This window comes from Condylura cristata, unplaced genomic scaffold (genome assembly GCF_000260355.1).
Source record: "Condylura cristata isolate star-nosed mole 26May11 unplaced genomic scaffold, ConCri1.0 scaffold00012, whole genome shotgun sequence".
Lineage (NCBI taxonomy): Eukaryota > Metazoa > Chordata > Mammalia > Eulipotyphla > Talpidae > Condylura > Condylura cristata.
The window spans coordinates 33,138,451-33,154,799 of record NW_004567113.1 but is presented as its reverse complement, the minus strand read 5'-3'; the positions used below and the strand labels follow the sequence as shown (position 1 = coordinate 33,154,799).

Below are 16,349 nucleotides of genomic sequence, written 5' to 3'. Positions count from 1 at the left end.
TGCTTTAACCCGCTGCGCCACCAGGGAGGGCCTCTCTGCCATTTTTAAGCAATTGTTAGATCTAAGATTTCAATGTTATCTTTTGCAAAATAGAAACAGGCAAGCAACTGTATATTAACCTGAGCAGTGATGCTCCCTGAACTTGTCTCTATTCATCTGACCTGCAGTCACACCCTTAGAACCACTGCTCTGTGCCTGGGGACCAGAACACCACAGTGCCAAGGGCATGGAGTTGTACCTTGCGAACAGCTACGCAACTATTTTTGCTTTGCATCTATAGACTGCAGGCTCTCATCTTCAATGGTCATTTGGCAAAAGCATGTTTTTAAGAATACTGGGAAAGAAAATATACAGTCTGTCAAAGCAGAGCACACTTCACAAAGAAGAGTCAATAAGATAACACAGAATCTTACATTAGATCTGTAAGAGGCGTTAGCAAAACCTCATTCAAATCCTTCATTTGAGATAAGCGCAGGGAGATTTTAATGGACTTGAGGTCACATAGCTTCCTCTGGCAAATGTTGGAAGAGAATCCAGATGTTTTAACTTCTAGTCCAGATTATCCTATCATACTGTCTATTCTTACATAAGGACCTAATAATTAGGCTTTAAAACTCCTTGATCAAACAAGTACATATACAATTTCCTACTCATACTTCTACAGGTTGCAGAAATAATGTGATGTGTCCCACTGAATTAAAATAGTACTGATAGTCTACACAAGAATCTTGAGAGAGAAAGAGACCTTGTTATATAATAATGGGAAGGGAGGACTCAACAATTATGTCCTGATATAAATGCTTTTGCCCTTCCTTTCAGAAATAAACCTTAAAATTGAGTATCTTCTAGAATCCTGACATTAACATAATCATTTTACTATTCTAATATTTAACCAGATTTGTTGGTAAAGATGTGAAGACAGGTTTTTGCATCTGACTTTTTTTTTAAGATTTATTTATTTACTTATGCTTACAAAACTGGGGTACAGGCCAGAGGTGTGGTGGGTGAGAGGATTCACTAGAGACAGGGTGGGGAGCAGAAAAGGCAGATCTACTGAAATCTGCTGAGGGTTGTAGCGGGTGGGTCAGGAGAGGTCTGCCACACCATGTGGGTCATCTCCGGGCTGGGGATTGAACTTGTACAGCAGTGGCTTCTGAGAGCTTCATAGTGCAGTGCTTTAACCTGTTGTGTCACCAGGGAGAGCCCTGAAAGACTTATTTTTTGGACATAAGATACAAACTGGTCCAGGAAAGTATCTCAATATAAAGATGATACCTTGGTTACAAGATTAAGGAAATATATTAGCTAGATATAGGACTACAAAAGTATTACTCCAATGGCATTTTTAAGATTTCCTTGGGTAAACCTTATTCCAGAGAAGGTAGAGACTATATTTTCTCAGATAAAACTGGCTGAGAACACAGACTTCCTACACAATTGCTGTCAGGCAAAAAACCCTGAGGCAGTGGATTGTAGGGTGAAGGAAGATGACTCAGGTTTCTGCATCATTGGTCTCTGTGGCTGTCCCCTGGGCCTTGAATGAAGGAGGCGCTTGGGAGCCAGCGCTGAGGGTACACATCGCGATGGTGGACAGCTGGAGTGTGGTGTGGGCACAGTGGAGCTGAGTACTGAGCCTCTACGCGTGGAGTCAAAGATGAAGGTGAGTGGCTGAGGATCATTTGGCAGAACGCAGTGGAGAGCCAGAGCACCCAACCTTGCACCTTGTTAGCGCACTACAGATAGCATGGAACGAACATTAAAACTGAGAACTCCAGGATTCTCCTTTTCCTGTTTGCCCTGATCCACAGAGAACCTGCTCTTTGCCGTCCTGCTATACCCTAACAACTTTAACTAGAGATGGAGCAGAAAACTTAAATCGCCTCTGTATTTACTTGCTGAAATATTTTATGCACAACATATGCACAATGCTACTATACGGTGATAGTGAGATTTTTGTGGTATTTTCACTAGCTAGGATATTCAGTATGATTTATCTACAAAAGAAAAGTATAGGTTTTAGATATACAGTTTTTTGCAAATTTGTCTCCTAATTTTTTTTCACTTATTTACCAAAAATATATAGATTTTTTTTATTATACCCCATAACCAAAAGCTTCCCAACCCCACAGATTTAAAGGCTTTTGTCTGCAAAATAATAATAACAATAATAACCTAAAATTCAAAATATTGAATAAGCTATATGACAAAAATCCAGTTGATAGATTTTAAATTTTATAAGTCACCATTTTCTTCTACTTCCACACTTTCAGGAAAGTTATAAAAGTTACAGAAAGTCTATTGATCTTTCATTTAGGGTTCCTCAAGGCAAATACACTGCATAGCTAAGTAAATGATCTGAACCAGGAAATTACTACTGATAAAATATCTTTTAACTAAAGGAGGGATACTATTTAAATGCACCAATAAGTCCATTCAGAATCTCACAGTGGCATTTAGTTGTCACTTTTTGGCAAATAAACCAGCCTTTAATTATGGCAGAAGAGCTCAGGCTTTAACTTTTCCATAAAAGAAAAAGTCTCTGGGGCAGACCAACTCTAAGACTGCACCAATGATCCTCCCTGCTGCATTCATGCCCTGCAAAATTTCGTGCCCTGCATAATTGGGTGTGAGCTGGCCTCCTGGTGTAGGCCTAGCAGGTGAGGGAGTCACCTCCATCCTTAGGGTGCACAGGATTGTGACTTCTAGCTTGCTAACTCTCTCCCTTTACTGGCTTTGATGAAGTAAGTTGCCATATTGGGAAGCAAAGTTGGTAGGACTTCTGGGTGATCTGTTCCCAGAAGTTCCCTGGGAATGCAAGCTCTCAGGCAAGAGTCCTTGACCTGAAATTCCTCCAACAAACAAATGAGCTTACAAGTGGGTCCTTCCCCAGCCATGCTCTCAGAGAAGATTCTCATCCTGGCTAACACCAAGATCAGACCCACAGGACAGACCCTCAAGCAGAGGAGTCAGTTAAGTTCCTCCTGGGTTCCAATGTGTGCTGTGTTACACTGCTAAATTGTGGCAATCTTTTGTGCAGTAATTGGTAACTAATGAATTTTTCTTTGAACATGGCCTGGTCAGAGGCATGCTACTGAGTGAGATGTACAATTCATTGATGAGACTCACACAGTCAGTTTTCTAAAAGCATACTAAATTTGTTTCTGGTAGGGCGAGCAGTTCAATGCTCACCAAGTGCAAATCCCTAGCAACTTCCAGCGCTATAGCTGAGAGTTGTGGAGAGAACTTTAATCTAAGCCGTGCAGGACAGTTTACTCCCATTTTCTCCTTTTATGTTGTGAGGATTCTGAGACCTCCCAAGGAGGTCTCCAATGAATCACCTAGCCGGCCTCTTCTCCTAAATATGAGCCACAGGTAACACAGGAGCGTATATCCACAAATGACTTAGGTGTGTGAATACATCACCAATGCTCAATAACACATCAAAACAACAGATAGCTTGTTTGCTCTCTGATGGACCAACAGTGAGGTTTCCTCTGTCAGCAATTGTAGGGTCTCAAGAGCGCTAACAAAGGGAGAGCTTAGATGGAGTTTGAGGAAGAGAAGAGGTGCCCATGGTCCCCAGCTGCCCTGGACATGAGGATGGAGAACTGCACAAGTCAATGATTGATGTGTCATTACCTCATGTAGGAAGAGAAATAATGAGTGAAGACCAGATATTTTTTAGTCACCTTGGTCTGAAATGCTTTAAAACCAGTTTTACTTCTCATTTGCAATAGCCATCATCCCAGCAGGAAAGCAATGGCCCAGTAAAGTAGGACTGTTGCAGAGCTTTAATGCAAAGGCCACTGTACACAAGCTGGTGGTTTAGAGAAGCCAGCCAGGGGTGTTGCAGTATGCAGGGAGCTGTTGGCATTCCAGGCTTAAGGGACAAGGGGAAGGAGCAGCTACTGACACTTGGAAGAGCTACATGGAAAAGGCTGCTGATAGGGCCCTACTAGGGCAGGGCAGCTGCGGTGAGAAAGCCAGAGGATCACTACCCAGACTGACTCTTTCCCTGCTCAGATATCCCACAAGGGGTTTCCACTGGCCCAACCCCACAGGAGGACAGTGAGTAGCCATTATTGGAAGCACACCCTTGGGAAGAATGGTACGGAAGAAGGTGTAAAGTGGATCTGGCGCAGTAAGTAAGAAATAGCTAGCACAGTGACGCAGCCTCATGCCTACTAGGAACCCTGTTGGGAAGTGACATGCTGTGGTGTGCAAATAGCTAAGCTATTATTAGCTTAAGATATTATAAAAGTATTTACACCAAAAACATAGCAACCACTACAAATGATGATTTGGTTTTGTTTTTCAGGGAACCATTTACCAGCACACATCTGTATGGAAGCAAAAACCATGCTGTCACCTATGGAAGGAAAATTGGTTTTATCTCCACTGAAAACAAAATTACTTTCATGCACTTCTTGAGCCAGATTAAGACATAATCTGATTATTAACAAATTATCTCTATTCATACCACAATACCAGCTCTCCATTGTTATATATTATTTTCTTATTGGTAATTCCAAGTCCTGAGCCCCCCAAATCTTTATGACACCATCAACCTCACCAGGACTCATGGGACAAAGGATTAATAAATCACAGAATACACTTACAATTGTTAAATAAAGTTTGTAGCTGTATTGACTCTTACACATCATGAAATGATGCCTAAGTACTCATCTTCAAGTGAATCAAGTACTAAATTATCAAATGTACATTCTGGTCACATCCACAAAATACCAGTGAATTACTAAGAATTACTCCATTGAACTTGATGAAATATGGGTGCTTGAAACACCATCAGTGACAACGGCAAGGCATTTTTAGAAAGATTTATAAGGCAAGGCCTGATTCTCTAGCTTTATATCTGCATAAAATATGAGTCAACTCAGTTATCTAAAGTATTACCCACAGTTTGAGCCATTTCTCATATGCATAAATACATAAATCTTTAAAAAAAAATAAAAAAGAAGCAAACCATGCCTTCCAAAAAGGATATTTTTAAAAATAATATAATAGTTTATTTTTACATCATTTTGTGCATCTTTCCATCTCAGTTGTAATCCCCATGGGCTTCCATCACCAGATCACCCGTGTGCCATCACCACAGTCCAGTGCATTTCCCTCCCCCCATTGTTTCTGACCCCATTCCCCACTCCACCCCCATAAAATGTCTCTGGTATATAGCTGTTTATTATTATTTTCTCGCCTGGTCTGTTATACTTCTGCTATGAGTAAAACCATCCGGTATTTTTCCTTTTCCTTCTGGCTTATCTCACTAAGCATGATCTTTTCCAGCTCCATCCATGTTGCTGCAAAAGGCATGGTTTTCTTTTAGTTGCTGAGTAATATTCCATTATATATATATAGATATGTATATTTACCACATCTTTTTAATCCAGTCATCCACTTCAAAAAGGAAATTTTGAATAACATTTTTTTCTTCCTTCATAATGACTGAAACACAGTCTAGAACTTTTATTTATCTACCAGGATTTTTCAAATGTTTAAGAGATAAAAATTAAGCTAATAAAAGAGAACAATCTAATAGAATTTAGAAGCAATACTCAAAATGAATGTGAGAAGCAGGGTGATAAGGAGAGCAGATCATAATATCTGGAGTCATTAAGTTCTATTTTCTGCCATTAACTGTTTAGTTATGGGTAAGAACCAAGACACCCCAGACATACAGTTGTTCCCTGCTGATAATTTAGCACCTTTTTAGTTTAAAATATATTTTTTTAAACATTTATTTGGGTGAGAACCTACAAGTTGCAATGGAGAAAAAGAGGGCTTTTATTGGTGCGGTCCCAATTTGTAAACTCTACTTGGCAAAGTGTAAGTCCTATAGCTAACTCAGCCCATCCTTCCTTGAAGGCAGTTAGGGTGACCATCTGGTGTTACTGGTTATGCTCCATAGGGTGTCAACAACTCCCCCACCCCCACCCAAAAAACCCAACTGGACTCACAGATTATTTTTCTTAAAGCAAATATAAAAATGTCTCTGAGAAAAAGTTATAGTATATTTAAGTTTATTTATCTTTTTTCACTAATTTTAGGACTATTAATTAGTGTCATAGGCCACTATGTATGGACTAGCCTGTTAGCTAATCCAATGGAAACCAATTTAACATAAGATGCTGGATTCCTGGCCACAGAATATGCTGAAATCCTTGCCAAAATATCTCTGGAAAGTTTCCATTATTCAGTTTAAATGCCTCTAGTGATAGCAAATTCACCATTTCCTGAAACAACAATTCCACATATATGCAAATTTATTATCTGAAAATTTCATATTTTAGTTAAGATAGAATTTACTCCTCTCTCACATTCAATTTACTGGTTCCATCTTTGGTCCTGCAGAAGCATAAAGAAAATGTATGCTCCCCCTTCCAGGCATGACCCAGAAACATCTGAGGATGACCATGATGTGCTCTCAGGATTTCACACCTCCAGGTCCCTCAACTATTCTGCAAATGGCCATTTTCTGTAAGACATTTTATCAACATTTTGTACCCATTTTTATATAAGCTTTAATTCTAGAATTTCAACTACATTGAGCTGAATTTGTGGGTTCCTATAAGCTGGCCACTCAAGGTAATGGTGACCTATTTGCTATCTACAAATCACAGCAGAGCATTCCCTGACTGTCTATGGAATATAGCCCGCATCACAGGACAGGCCCAGGGATACCTAGGCTGCTATTGATCTCATTATGTGACTATCTCCACAGCATTCTTGGCATACATAACTCTGCCTGGGGTGATAACATCATATTTTGCTGACGCAAATGTCTCTGGGTTTTTTTTTAAACATTTACTTATTTATGCATACAAGACCTGGAGTACAGGCCAGAGGTGCAGGGGGAGGTGTAAGAGGGGTGAAAGTGTTCACCATAGACAGAGTGGGGGGCAGAACAGATAGATTCACTGAAATACACTGCTGAAGGGAGCAGTGGGCGGGTCAGGAGAGGTCTGCTGCACCATGTGGGTCACTTCTCTGGCCAGGGATCGAACTCGTGCTGCAGTGGCTTCGAATAACTTCATAATGTTGTGCTTTAACCCACTGTGCCACCAAGGAGGGCCCATAAGTGTCTCTTGATATGTGATCACAATGTGCCCTTCTCTGTCTCTTGTAAAATTTGTCCTCCATTCCTATCACACCCTCCGGACCCTATTCCTCATACCATTGTGGTATAATCAGCTTTTACTATCCTGTAAGATGTCAGTAAATGGCACAACAATGTCTGCCTTGCAACCTGCTCCACGACTGCTGTGTTCCTCACCACGTTCACACCATGAAGCAGCAACAAAGTTCCTGTCACAGCAGATTTTTTTAACTGATGTTTTAAGTCAATATTAACAAGAAAGCACTGCACCAGTCAGTCCTCAAGAATAATCTATTGTTCCTCTGTTATGTCCAGAATACTGACAGCAATGGAGAAGAGCAAAGTAATGGATCTTAGCTGGCTGTTCCATCAATTGATGTTCTATCAGAAGGAAGCTACGTGAACTCTGGGAATGTCACCAAACTCACTTTAAACTTATAATTTATTTAATATACATATGAAATTTGATTTATGTGTTAACTTTCAGGGCATACTCTACTAAACAATGCACAACTCTAATGAACATATGTTTGAGCTCGTGTTTATGTAGGGATTTAGGAGTATTCTTTAAATGAATTTTATTCATTCCTTTATACATTCCAACAAACAGTTGAGTGCCTTGTCTGTGTTGGGCACTGTGCTAAAAACTGAGTATACAATAATGTACAAAGCCAACAAGTTCTCTATCACTGTGGAATTTGCCAAGTAAGATAGATAACCCATAGACAATGTGGGGGTACAACCACATTGTGGTGAAAGGCTGTAGGAGAGGTAACCATGGTAATCAAGGAAGATTTCTCTGTGGAGATGGCTCTTGAGCAGAGGGCATAGATCCTTCCAAGCAAAAGAATGGCATGTGGGAAAGAGGTGGACACGTTAGAGAAATGGAACAGTCAGTAAAATTAGGGCAATGTTGATGATAATAGAGAAGCAAGGAAACCTTCAAAGTCATGGCAAGGAATTCAGATACTTTGGAATTTAATTTAAACTCAGCACTCAACTACTTGTTGGAATGTATAAGGAAATGAATAAAATTCATTTAAAGAACACTCGTAATGTCTATGTCAACACGAGCGCAAAAATATGTTGACTAGAGTTGTGCATTGTTTAGTATTGTATGTTCTGAAAGTTCACACATAAATCAAACTTCATGTGTATATTAATCTGGCAAGGAATGTAACTCTAGGAAAGGCCTTTGATTAAGTAGAGACAGGGGGAGTGGTGTCATCTAGTGTGCATTATTATATAATATAGTTAATGATTGTCTGAGATCTCAAAGGAATCACCTTACAAACTATAGCATTTATAATCCCATCATATTTTTAATTGCATTTTAAATGTTATTAAGTAACTATTTTCTTTAGAATGGACTATAAGTAATTCTCATCATTTGAAAGTGGAGAAAATTAGTACAATTGGTGATCCACAGTAGTGAAATATAAAAAAAGTTGGACTTTATATTTTCTACAATATGTTTTACTTCTGAACTTACTTTATTCAATTTAGCTTAAAGGTTCCAGATACATTCTAAATGACAGTAGGAAATACTGGTTAGAAGTGCAATTATAAAATGAAATAGAATAGATTTAATAATAAAAAATAGGATAAGTCCCCAAAGTATAGCTAAAAACTGACTATGTATTATTAGCCATTATAACAGAAATAGAAAACTCTCACATGAGAATATTCCTCAGGATGAACTAGGTCAGAAGAAAAACAAATGATACCTAAAAGTACCCTAAAGACTTTCAGTAATTTAACTAGTTTGCTTAACATAACTAACAGTAATCAATTTTACATTTATTTTAACTGAAAGTAAAGATTGAATTATAATAAGAATGATCAAATAAATTAAGATCCTCCTGGAAATTGAATACACTCTCTTCCTTTGTCTTATTTATGCACTCACTAGTCCAAAGAAAATTTAAAACAAGAGATGTAAACACAATTGCTTGAAATTAAGGAGAAATAAAACTAAAATCCAGCTCCAGCAACCTTGAGTATTTTAACCAATTTTCTTTAAATCCATCTAGGACCGTACAATTGTTCTGCAACCACTCAATACTCAGCAGTTTTTAGAACTACTCTGTGTTCTCAGCTTCAGTTGTACTAATTCTCCTTTTCAATCTACTATTTGATGACATTTATTGAGCTCTTTGTAAAAGCCAAACCCAGCCAAAGCCCCCTCATTCATTCAATCTTCACTGAACTTTGTCAAGTTAGTACAACTGTTACCTCCACTTCACAGACAAGAGGGCCACAGACATAAGGCCCTCAGCCGCGGCAGTATGTTAAATGGTACCCCCCCCCAAATGTTCATTGTCCTAACCTTTGCTAACTCTGATGATGAATTTATATGGGAAACAAGTCTTTGTGGTGTAATTAAGCTATGAAGATGTTGAGATCACCTTGGGTAATCAGGACCAGAAGCCAATGACAAGTATTCTCATAAGAGACAGATACAGATACACAGAGACAGACAGGAGTGATGGAGTCACAAGTCAAGGAATGCCTGAAGCTGGCAAAGAAGGAAATGACTTCCTCTGCAAGTCCAGAGAGAGCACAGCCCTGCCAGAGTTTGGATTTCCACTTGCAGAACCGTAAGAGAACAGATTTCTGTTGTTTAGGTCACCCATTTGTCATAATTTGTATGGCAACCCTAGAAAATGAATCAACCACCCTGTGCTGGTATACTGCCACTATTCTAGGAGTACAAAGGTTTCTTTACTACCATCCCAGAGTTTCATTCCTGGGAAGTATCTAACAGAGCTTCTCTTTTACAACAAAAGCACCCTCTGCAGATGTTTCTTTCTGGTGAAATGTATCCCTGAATGCTATGTCTTCCTTCTATAGCTTAAAATCTATTGTTTGTCTTCGATACAGTTTTTATTCTATGGCAGTGCAGGTTTTTCCCAGTTAAAATAATGAATCCCTTTGCTTTATTCAAAATATACTTTACACACTAATTAGGTAAGTACAAACAACAGAGTTCCAGTTTGGAAAACTTCCTAACATTTTAATTCAGAAAAAGATTGATGTCATGCATAATTATTATTTGCCACATTTTGAAAATTTTTAATGGATACTTGGTAACTCATATATCCCATGACATCCTTTTCATTGATTTGCTTATTGAAAAGTATTATGTCAATAAAGTGAGGGAACTATTTTCCAGTTATAAAATAAATGCCAAGGGGATATGACTATTACAGTTAATAATGTTCTCTTGGAAGTGCATTTTATATATTGAAGTGGATCTTAAAAAATATTACAAGAAAAAATGTATTTCTGTGGTGACATATATTAACTATTTACTATGGTGTTCACTTTTAAATATACTAGTCATTCTGTTTTACACTTGAAACTAATACAATATTATGTCAAATATATTTCAATTTAAAAAAGAGATGCACTTACAAGACACCTACACAAACACACTCATATGTTCCCTCCTACTCCTCAAGAAAAAAGAAAACCATTTCTAATCTCTCTTAATAACGTCTCTGGTTTTCATTCTGCACCTACCTACACTTCACACTGTTCTGAGTCCAATGGCAACCATAAAAAACAATAAGCAGGCCCTCCCTGGTGGCGCAGCGGGTTAAAGCACTGTACTAAGAAGCTGAAGTCACTTCCACATAAGTCTGATCCTGGCCAGGGAGGTGATCCATATGGTACTGCAGACCTCTCCTGACCATCCTGCTGCTCTCCTCAGCAGTGTCCTTCTATCTGCCTGTTCTGCTCCCCACTCTATCTCTGGTGAATTCTCTCACCGCCCCTGCACCTCTGGCCTGTACCCCAGTTCTGTATGCAGAAATAAATAAATCTTAAAAAACAAAAAACAAGCATCTCACCCACACCTGACTTAAACGACAGAATTGGGGACAATGAGATCTGGAATCTTGTCTATTGGCTGGTGCCCACATTAAGTGAATGCTTTTGCCCAGTGGTTGAGGGTGAGTTCAGTTGGAGGGAGGTCAGAGGAGAAGGAGGAGCAAGGGAAGCAAAGTCAGGCATGTGCTGCTCCTTTTCTTTCCCTGTGGGACTGAAGGGCTGGTCAGGGCTCCTTTGCCTGCTCTTGTGGCAGTTGGCCTGTCAGAAGACCTCTACCCATAGGTATGACTCTCTCAGATTCTGTTCAGTCCTTCTCTCCTTGAAGTCTTGAGTGGCGGAGTTGCATCCTTCTAGCAAAAGATGCTGGTGCCTCCCATCTAGTAGCTACAGGTTTTCTGAACCCTGTCCTCACCTCCATAAAAAGTCTTTTCAATGACTCCTTTCAATCGCTCCTTTGAGTGAGGCTTCTGCCACGTACTCACTGAAACAGTTATTGAACTGCCCAGCTGATAGCATCAATCAAACACACTGAATAACTTTTCCTGATCATAATATTATTCTGGGTTTTGAAAAAAAAAATTCCAATGAAAAGAAATTACAACTGAGTCTGACTGGCTTAGGTTTCTTCTTTAACAACTACAAAAACAAAAGGTGGTAGCTAGGGAAGACTATGTTCTTCTCAGAGACTATAAGTGCCTGTTATCATTGAATGAACTGGGATCCAAAATACCTTTCATCACCATCGCTGATGCACTCAGGGAAGGCCAGGCTACAGCCAAAAAGCAAGATATGTTGATAGCAACCGAGGCGATGGAGGTACATGAAGAACTTGAGGAACTTCTCCATTTCCAGGTTTTTGACAGTTGATAAGACAGATGTTAGTGTGGTGTTGTAAGGCAGCATCTGACATTGGCTGTGTGTTATATTCATGCAGGTACCTAGGAACACAAAATAGCTCTGTTAAGAACAGTACACCACAACTATATTTGTCACAAACACATTTGATATAGGTTAATGTGTTCATAAGGGAAAATATATTCTGTAAGAGTAATTATAGTCTTATAGTCAGATACACACACACATACATGTACATGTGTGTGTGAGCATAATAAAATCAGGCTACTAATATTCCCAAAGCAACAGCACGAATGTCCTCAGCAAATGTGTGGGAATTATTGGCATTGTTTGAAGGAGCTGTATGGATAAATGTACTAAATGTGTAGTGTGATAACTATACATTTATAGAGGTGTGCACCTTTACCCCTAAAATATATACAATGTTGTAAAGCAGTGGAACCTCATTAAACATACTTAAATATATATAAATTTTAATAAAATATTATGAAACAAACAACAGAAAACTTAGCTATATGAGAGTCTTCATAAGACTATTTAATCTCATAGAATGCTAGTAAGATGTGATCCAATAACAAGTTTTTAGCATATAAATTTATTACATCATAATATTGATGTTCAACTGATATTTTATCAACACTGGTATCTTCAGCAATTCAAACACATGACTTTGAGAAGATAAGATCAGATGAGTTTACTTTAGAGTAAAAGCTTAAATGAACCATTAGTACTTATCCAATGTCTCCTAATATGAAATCTATTTTAAATTTCATTCCCTCTTACTGTTTTATGTGAAATAAAGAAATTTAAAGGATAAATGATCCTTGAGTATCTTCTAGATTAGATGCTCAATAGTTACTTTATATCTAGCACCTTGCTTAGCCATTCCAAATGTTGATAAAAAAGCACTTTTTATTCTCATTTACAGATAGATGCAATGAGAATAAGGAAGTATTCAAGGCCATGGAGATATATAGTTTTGGAAATTCAAACCAGTCTGATTCCTTAGCTTATTCTTTTCTACTGTATCACTCAAAGATACTATTTGATTTTAAACATTGTACATTTACTTATTCATCATAAAAAAAAAAACTTTAGGGATGTTTTTGTACTCTAGTAGTTGAGTTGCTTCTTCAAAACTAGAAAAAAACTAAATATTCTCTAAGAAAGCAATGAATCAACAATAGGTTACACATCCTCAGTGGTAACCAGTTAGGTTGGGAATATTTAGTATCTATATCTGATATACCAGTTACAATTGAGGCAATTATTATAGCATAAAAATGTTATGAGTTACCAATCTTCTCTTTTAAAGAAAGAGTAGAATGGATCACACTTTCTTCTGTTTCTGAACCTCTCTTCAGAAATTCTGTTTATAAATAATATGTTTATGTCTCAAGGTAGTCAGTCACTAGACAAACTAGTTACATAGGGACACAATTTCTGACTCATCTTTACAGTGTGCAAACCAAATCCCAGAGTTTTGTTCCCTAAACTGCTACTAATGAAGGTGCTTTCCAGAATATTACCCTAGACTCTTAGAAATTGAGGTCTCTCATAAAGCTTGAAAGAGTATACATCCACCAGCATGAGTTTACACCAGTAAATATAATTATAAACAAATACTGTAAGTTGGATCAGTTCAAGCACCACATGAAAATATTAAGTTGATGATGAAAAGCAGCAAATAGAAGAATAAAATGTGTAACACTAAAAGACAGTGAGTGGCTTGCATGAAATGTGAATGTCAGTGCAAAGTTTTGGCTTGGAAAACTCATTATCATACACGTTTCAACTACAGTGAAAAGGTATATTCTCCAACGGCACAAGTAACAACAAACAGATTCCTACTGCTGGGTGTTTTGTTCTCAGCACAAAATTGTACAGACCAGTGCCGATGTTCTCTGATGTAAAGTAATACACAGGTTTAGATTGGTTTAGTATTTCACTTTTATTTGAAACTTGGCTTTGAAATTTTGTCCTTGAGTTTGACTGTGTCCGTTTTCGCAATGCTATTATCAGCATGCTACTGGTTTTTTCTCTATGTGGATCAAGAGTTGTTCTTCCTGAAGAGGAAATTGAAAAGGAAGCTGGAGGGGAAAATGTTGAGCCATGAGGCTTGTTGACATGATGACTTAACTGACTCGCACTTGCTGTACTAATGTGTCACAGGTACATTCCCTTTGGGACACATGTCACTTATGGGATATTGTCGCATTTATTTGCAGGAGGGTCAGAAAGTCTTAATCAGAAATCTCTGAAAGGGGATGAGTGGGACTGTAGCCAAAGGAGAGTGAAACAGGCAATTTTCCATTATCCCTTTCAAAAGCTTGGCTCCATGAATGATTGAGGTTGCTCTCTCTGGGAGGAACCCAATACATCCCAGGACAGAGTCATCTAAAGATGCAATGAGGAGGAAGGAAAGAGGAGCTCGGGGAAAAAAGAGAGAGCAACTATTCCTACAGTTGAGTTTCCTTTCTTACTCTCCCAAGAATTGTGTGTCTTTACTAGAATGCTACCACACTAACCAGACAAGCATGCAATTATTTAAATGCTTCACTCATCCTTCAGTACATGTTGATGTTACCCAGAAACCCAATTTGAAGCTCATGTTCTTTAAAAATTTAGCTCAATATACAGGAGAGTCAACCAATGGAACTTGAGCATTTGGCTAGCACGGGTGTCCAGCAGAAGAAAGGATGATGTCCAGAACCACGACTACAGTAAATTTTTGAATAGCCTATTCCTAATGAAACAGCTTAGACAGACTCAGATTCACTCAAGTTTAACCCCCAAATATTCCTTTCTTCTAGAGTATATATCCTTTATCAGAATCCAAAGACTCCAATGGATCCAACCATAGAATTTACATTGTCTATGAAATTGTATGGCAGAAAAAAAAGTATCTCTATTTCCATTAACCACCAATGAGATAAGACTTTTATTAAAAGTAATTTAATAATTTGAATTTAGTTATTAATTTTAATATTATGAAATGTAATAACTAAAGTACCGACGTAGGCAACAATTATATAAAACCAAATTTAAAATCAGTTATTTTCATATCGACGTAGTTATTGCAGACATTCCAAAACATTATTTATTCTTATCCTTATTACAGAATTAGTCACTGACCTATTGTTAGATATGATTTGAATATGCTAGTAAATAAGCATGTTATATTTCTAATATTTGAATAATTGAATTTTAATAAAATTGCCTTCCTTTGTGATTCTATGTAATTTTATTTTCAGCACTAAATCATTCTAAAAAGGGACCTGTAGTGTTCACCAGATTGCCAAAGGAGTACTTGGCATAAAAACAATTAAGAAATTCTGCTACAGAACATCATTACATTTTCTATGGATGGGACACAACTAGAATTGTTCTAAATCATTTCACTGGCTAAAAAATTGTACAGGAGGAAAGTTATAAAAGTATATATAAAATCAGATATTAAACTCCTTGATGCCTCCAGGTCAAATGCAACTCTAAAATCAATATGTGTAAATTAAATTGATTTTAAAAAACTAAAAGATTTCAAAGCAATCATATTAATGAACTAATATTAGCATGGCTCTGCTAAAGCACCATGACATGGGACTATTGAGGAACAATAGTTCTGTACTTGGGAAAGCTGTATTACTATGCGTCCCAACTGATTTAGTCAGTTGCCACTTTTCTCTATTTGAACTGCCACAAAGGCATCCTTTGTACAGCATGCCAGGACACACTTTGTTTGGCAATTGAGAAGAATATCTATCAAGTCTGCCTCTGTTCCTTTCTTGGAGGCTGGTAAGTGTCTGTTGAAATAACTTTCTAAGCCCAGGATAGAGCCACTCCTGTCTGGAACCGTCAACAACACACCAGACTTTCATTGCCTTAAAAAATGTTTCAATGGACAAAGTAACAATATATTCAGGCAGCCAACTCCCAAAAATGAAGATAAATATGTACTCTACTTATTTTCTTGATCCTTCTCAACCCAAACAAGGTTGACTATGTGACTTTCATCAGTGCTCCAAAAGGAGACGATCTACTTCATGAAGCACTGAATAAAGTGTTTTGCATCATTTAAATTCTCTTCATTGGTCCTTTTTTTAAAGTCTACATGGTATCACTTAGCAACATCAACATAAACAGAACTCGAATACAGGCACCAAAATTCTATGCAATATGTGATATAAGATGGTTGTCTAGATGATTGAGAGTAGGTTGACATCTATTACTTTTTATTATCATTAAAATGATAGCATATATTTACGAAATTCTTACAGAGATTCTTGGATTCCCAGAATATATCCAGGGTCTCTCAGACCCTAGATGTGGAAATAGAACATAACAAAGGAATATAAAGGCACAACTCTCAGTCACATTTAAGTTATTCACCCATTCACATTTAAAAGTGTAAGCATATACTCTTACTCCAAACTCCATACTGATCAGTAATCTGCAAAGGCAGGAACATGATGCTGAGGGCAGTCGACTGACATTTGAAGAATATAATGAAGGCATCTAGATCCATTCTTTTTTTTTTTTTTTTAAA

The 16,349-nt window shown here is 37.7% G+C and overlaps 1 protein-coding gene across 1 annotated transcript in view; it reads right to left on the bottom strand.

Annotated features, from left to right (window-relative positions):
• Window positions 1–16,349, bottom strand: part of CORIN (corin, serine peptidase) — a 126,681-nt gene that overhangs the window by 98,990 nt on the left and 11,342 nt on the right. Inside the window, exon 3 of the mRNA XM_004681309.2 lies at window positions 11,679–11,886. Within this exon, the coding sequence (XP_004681366.1) occupies window positions 11,679–11,886 (208 nt within the window). The remainder of the gene's footprint in view (window positions 1–11,678; window positions 11,887–16,349) is intronic.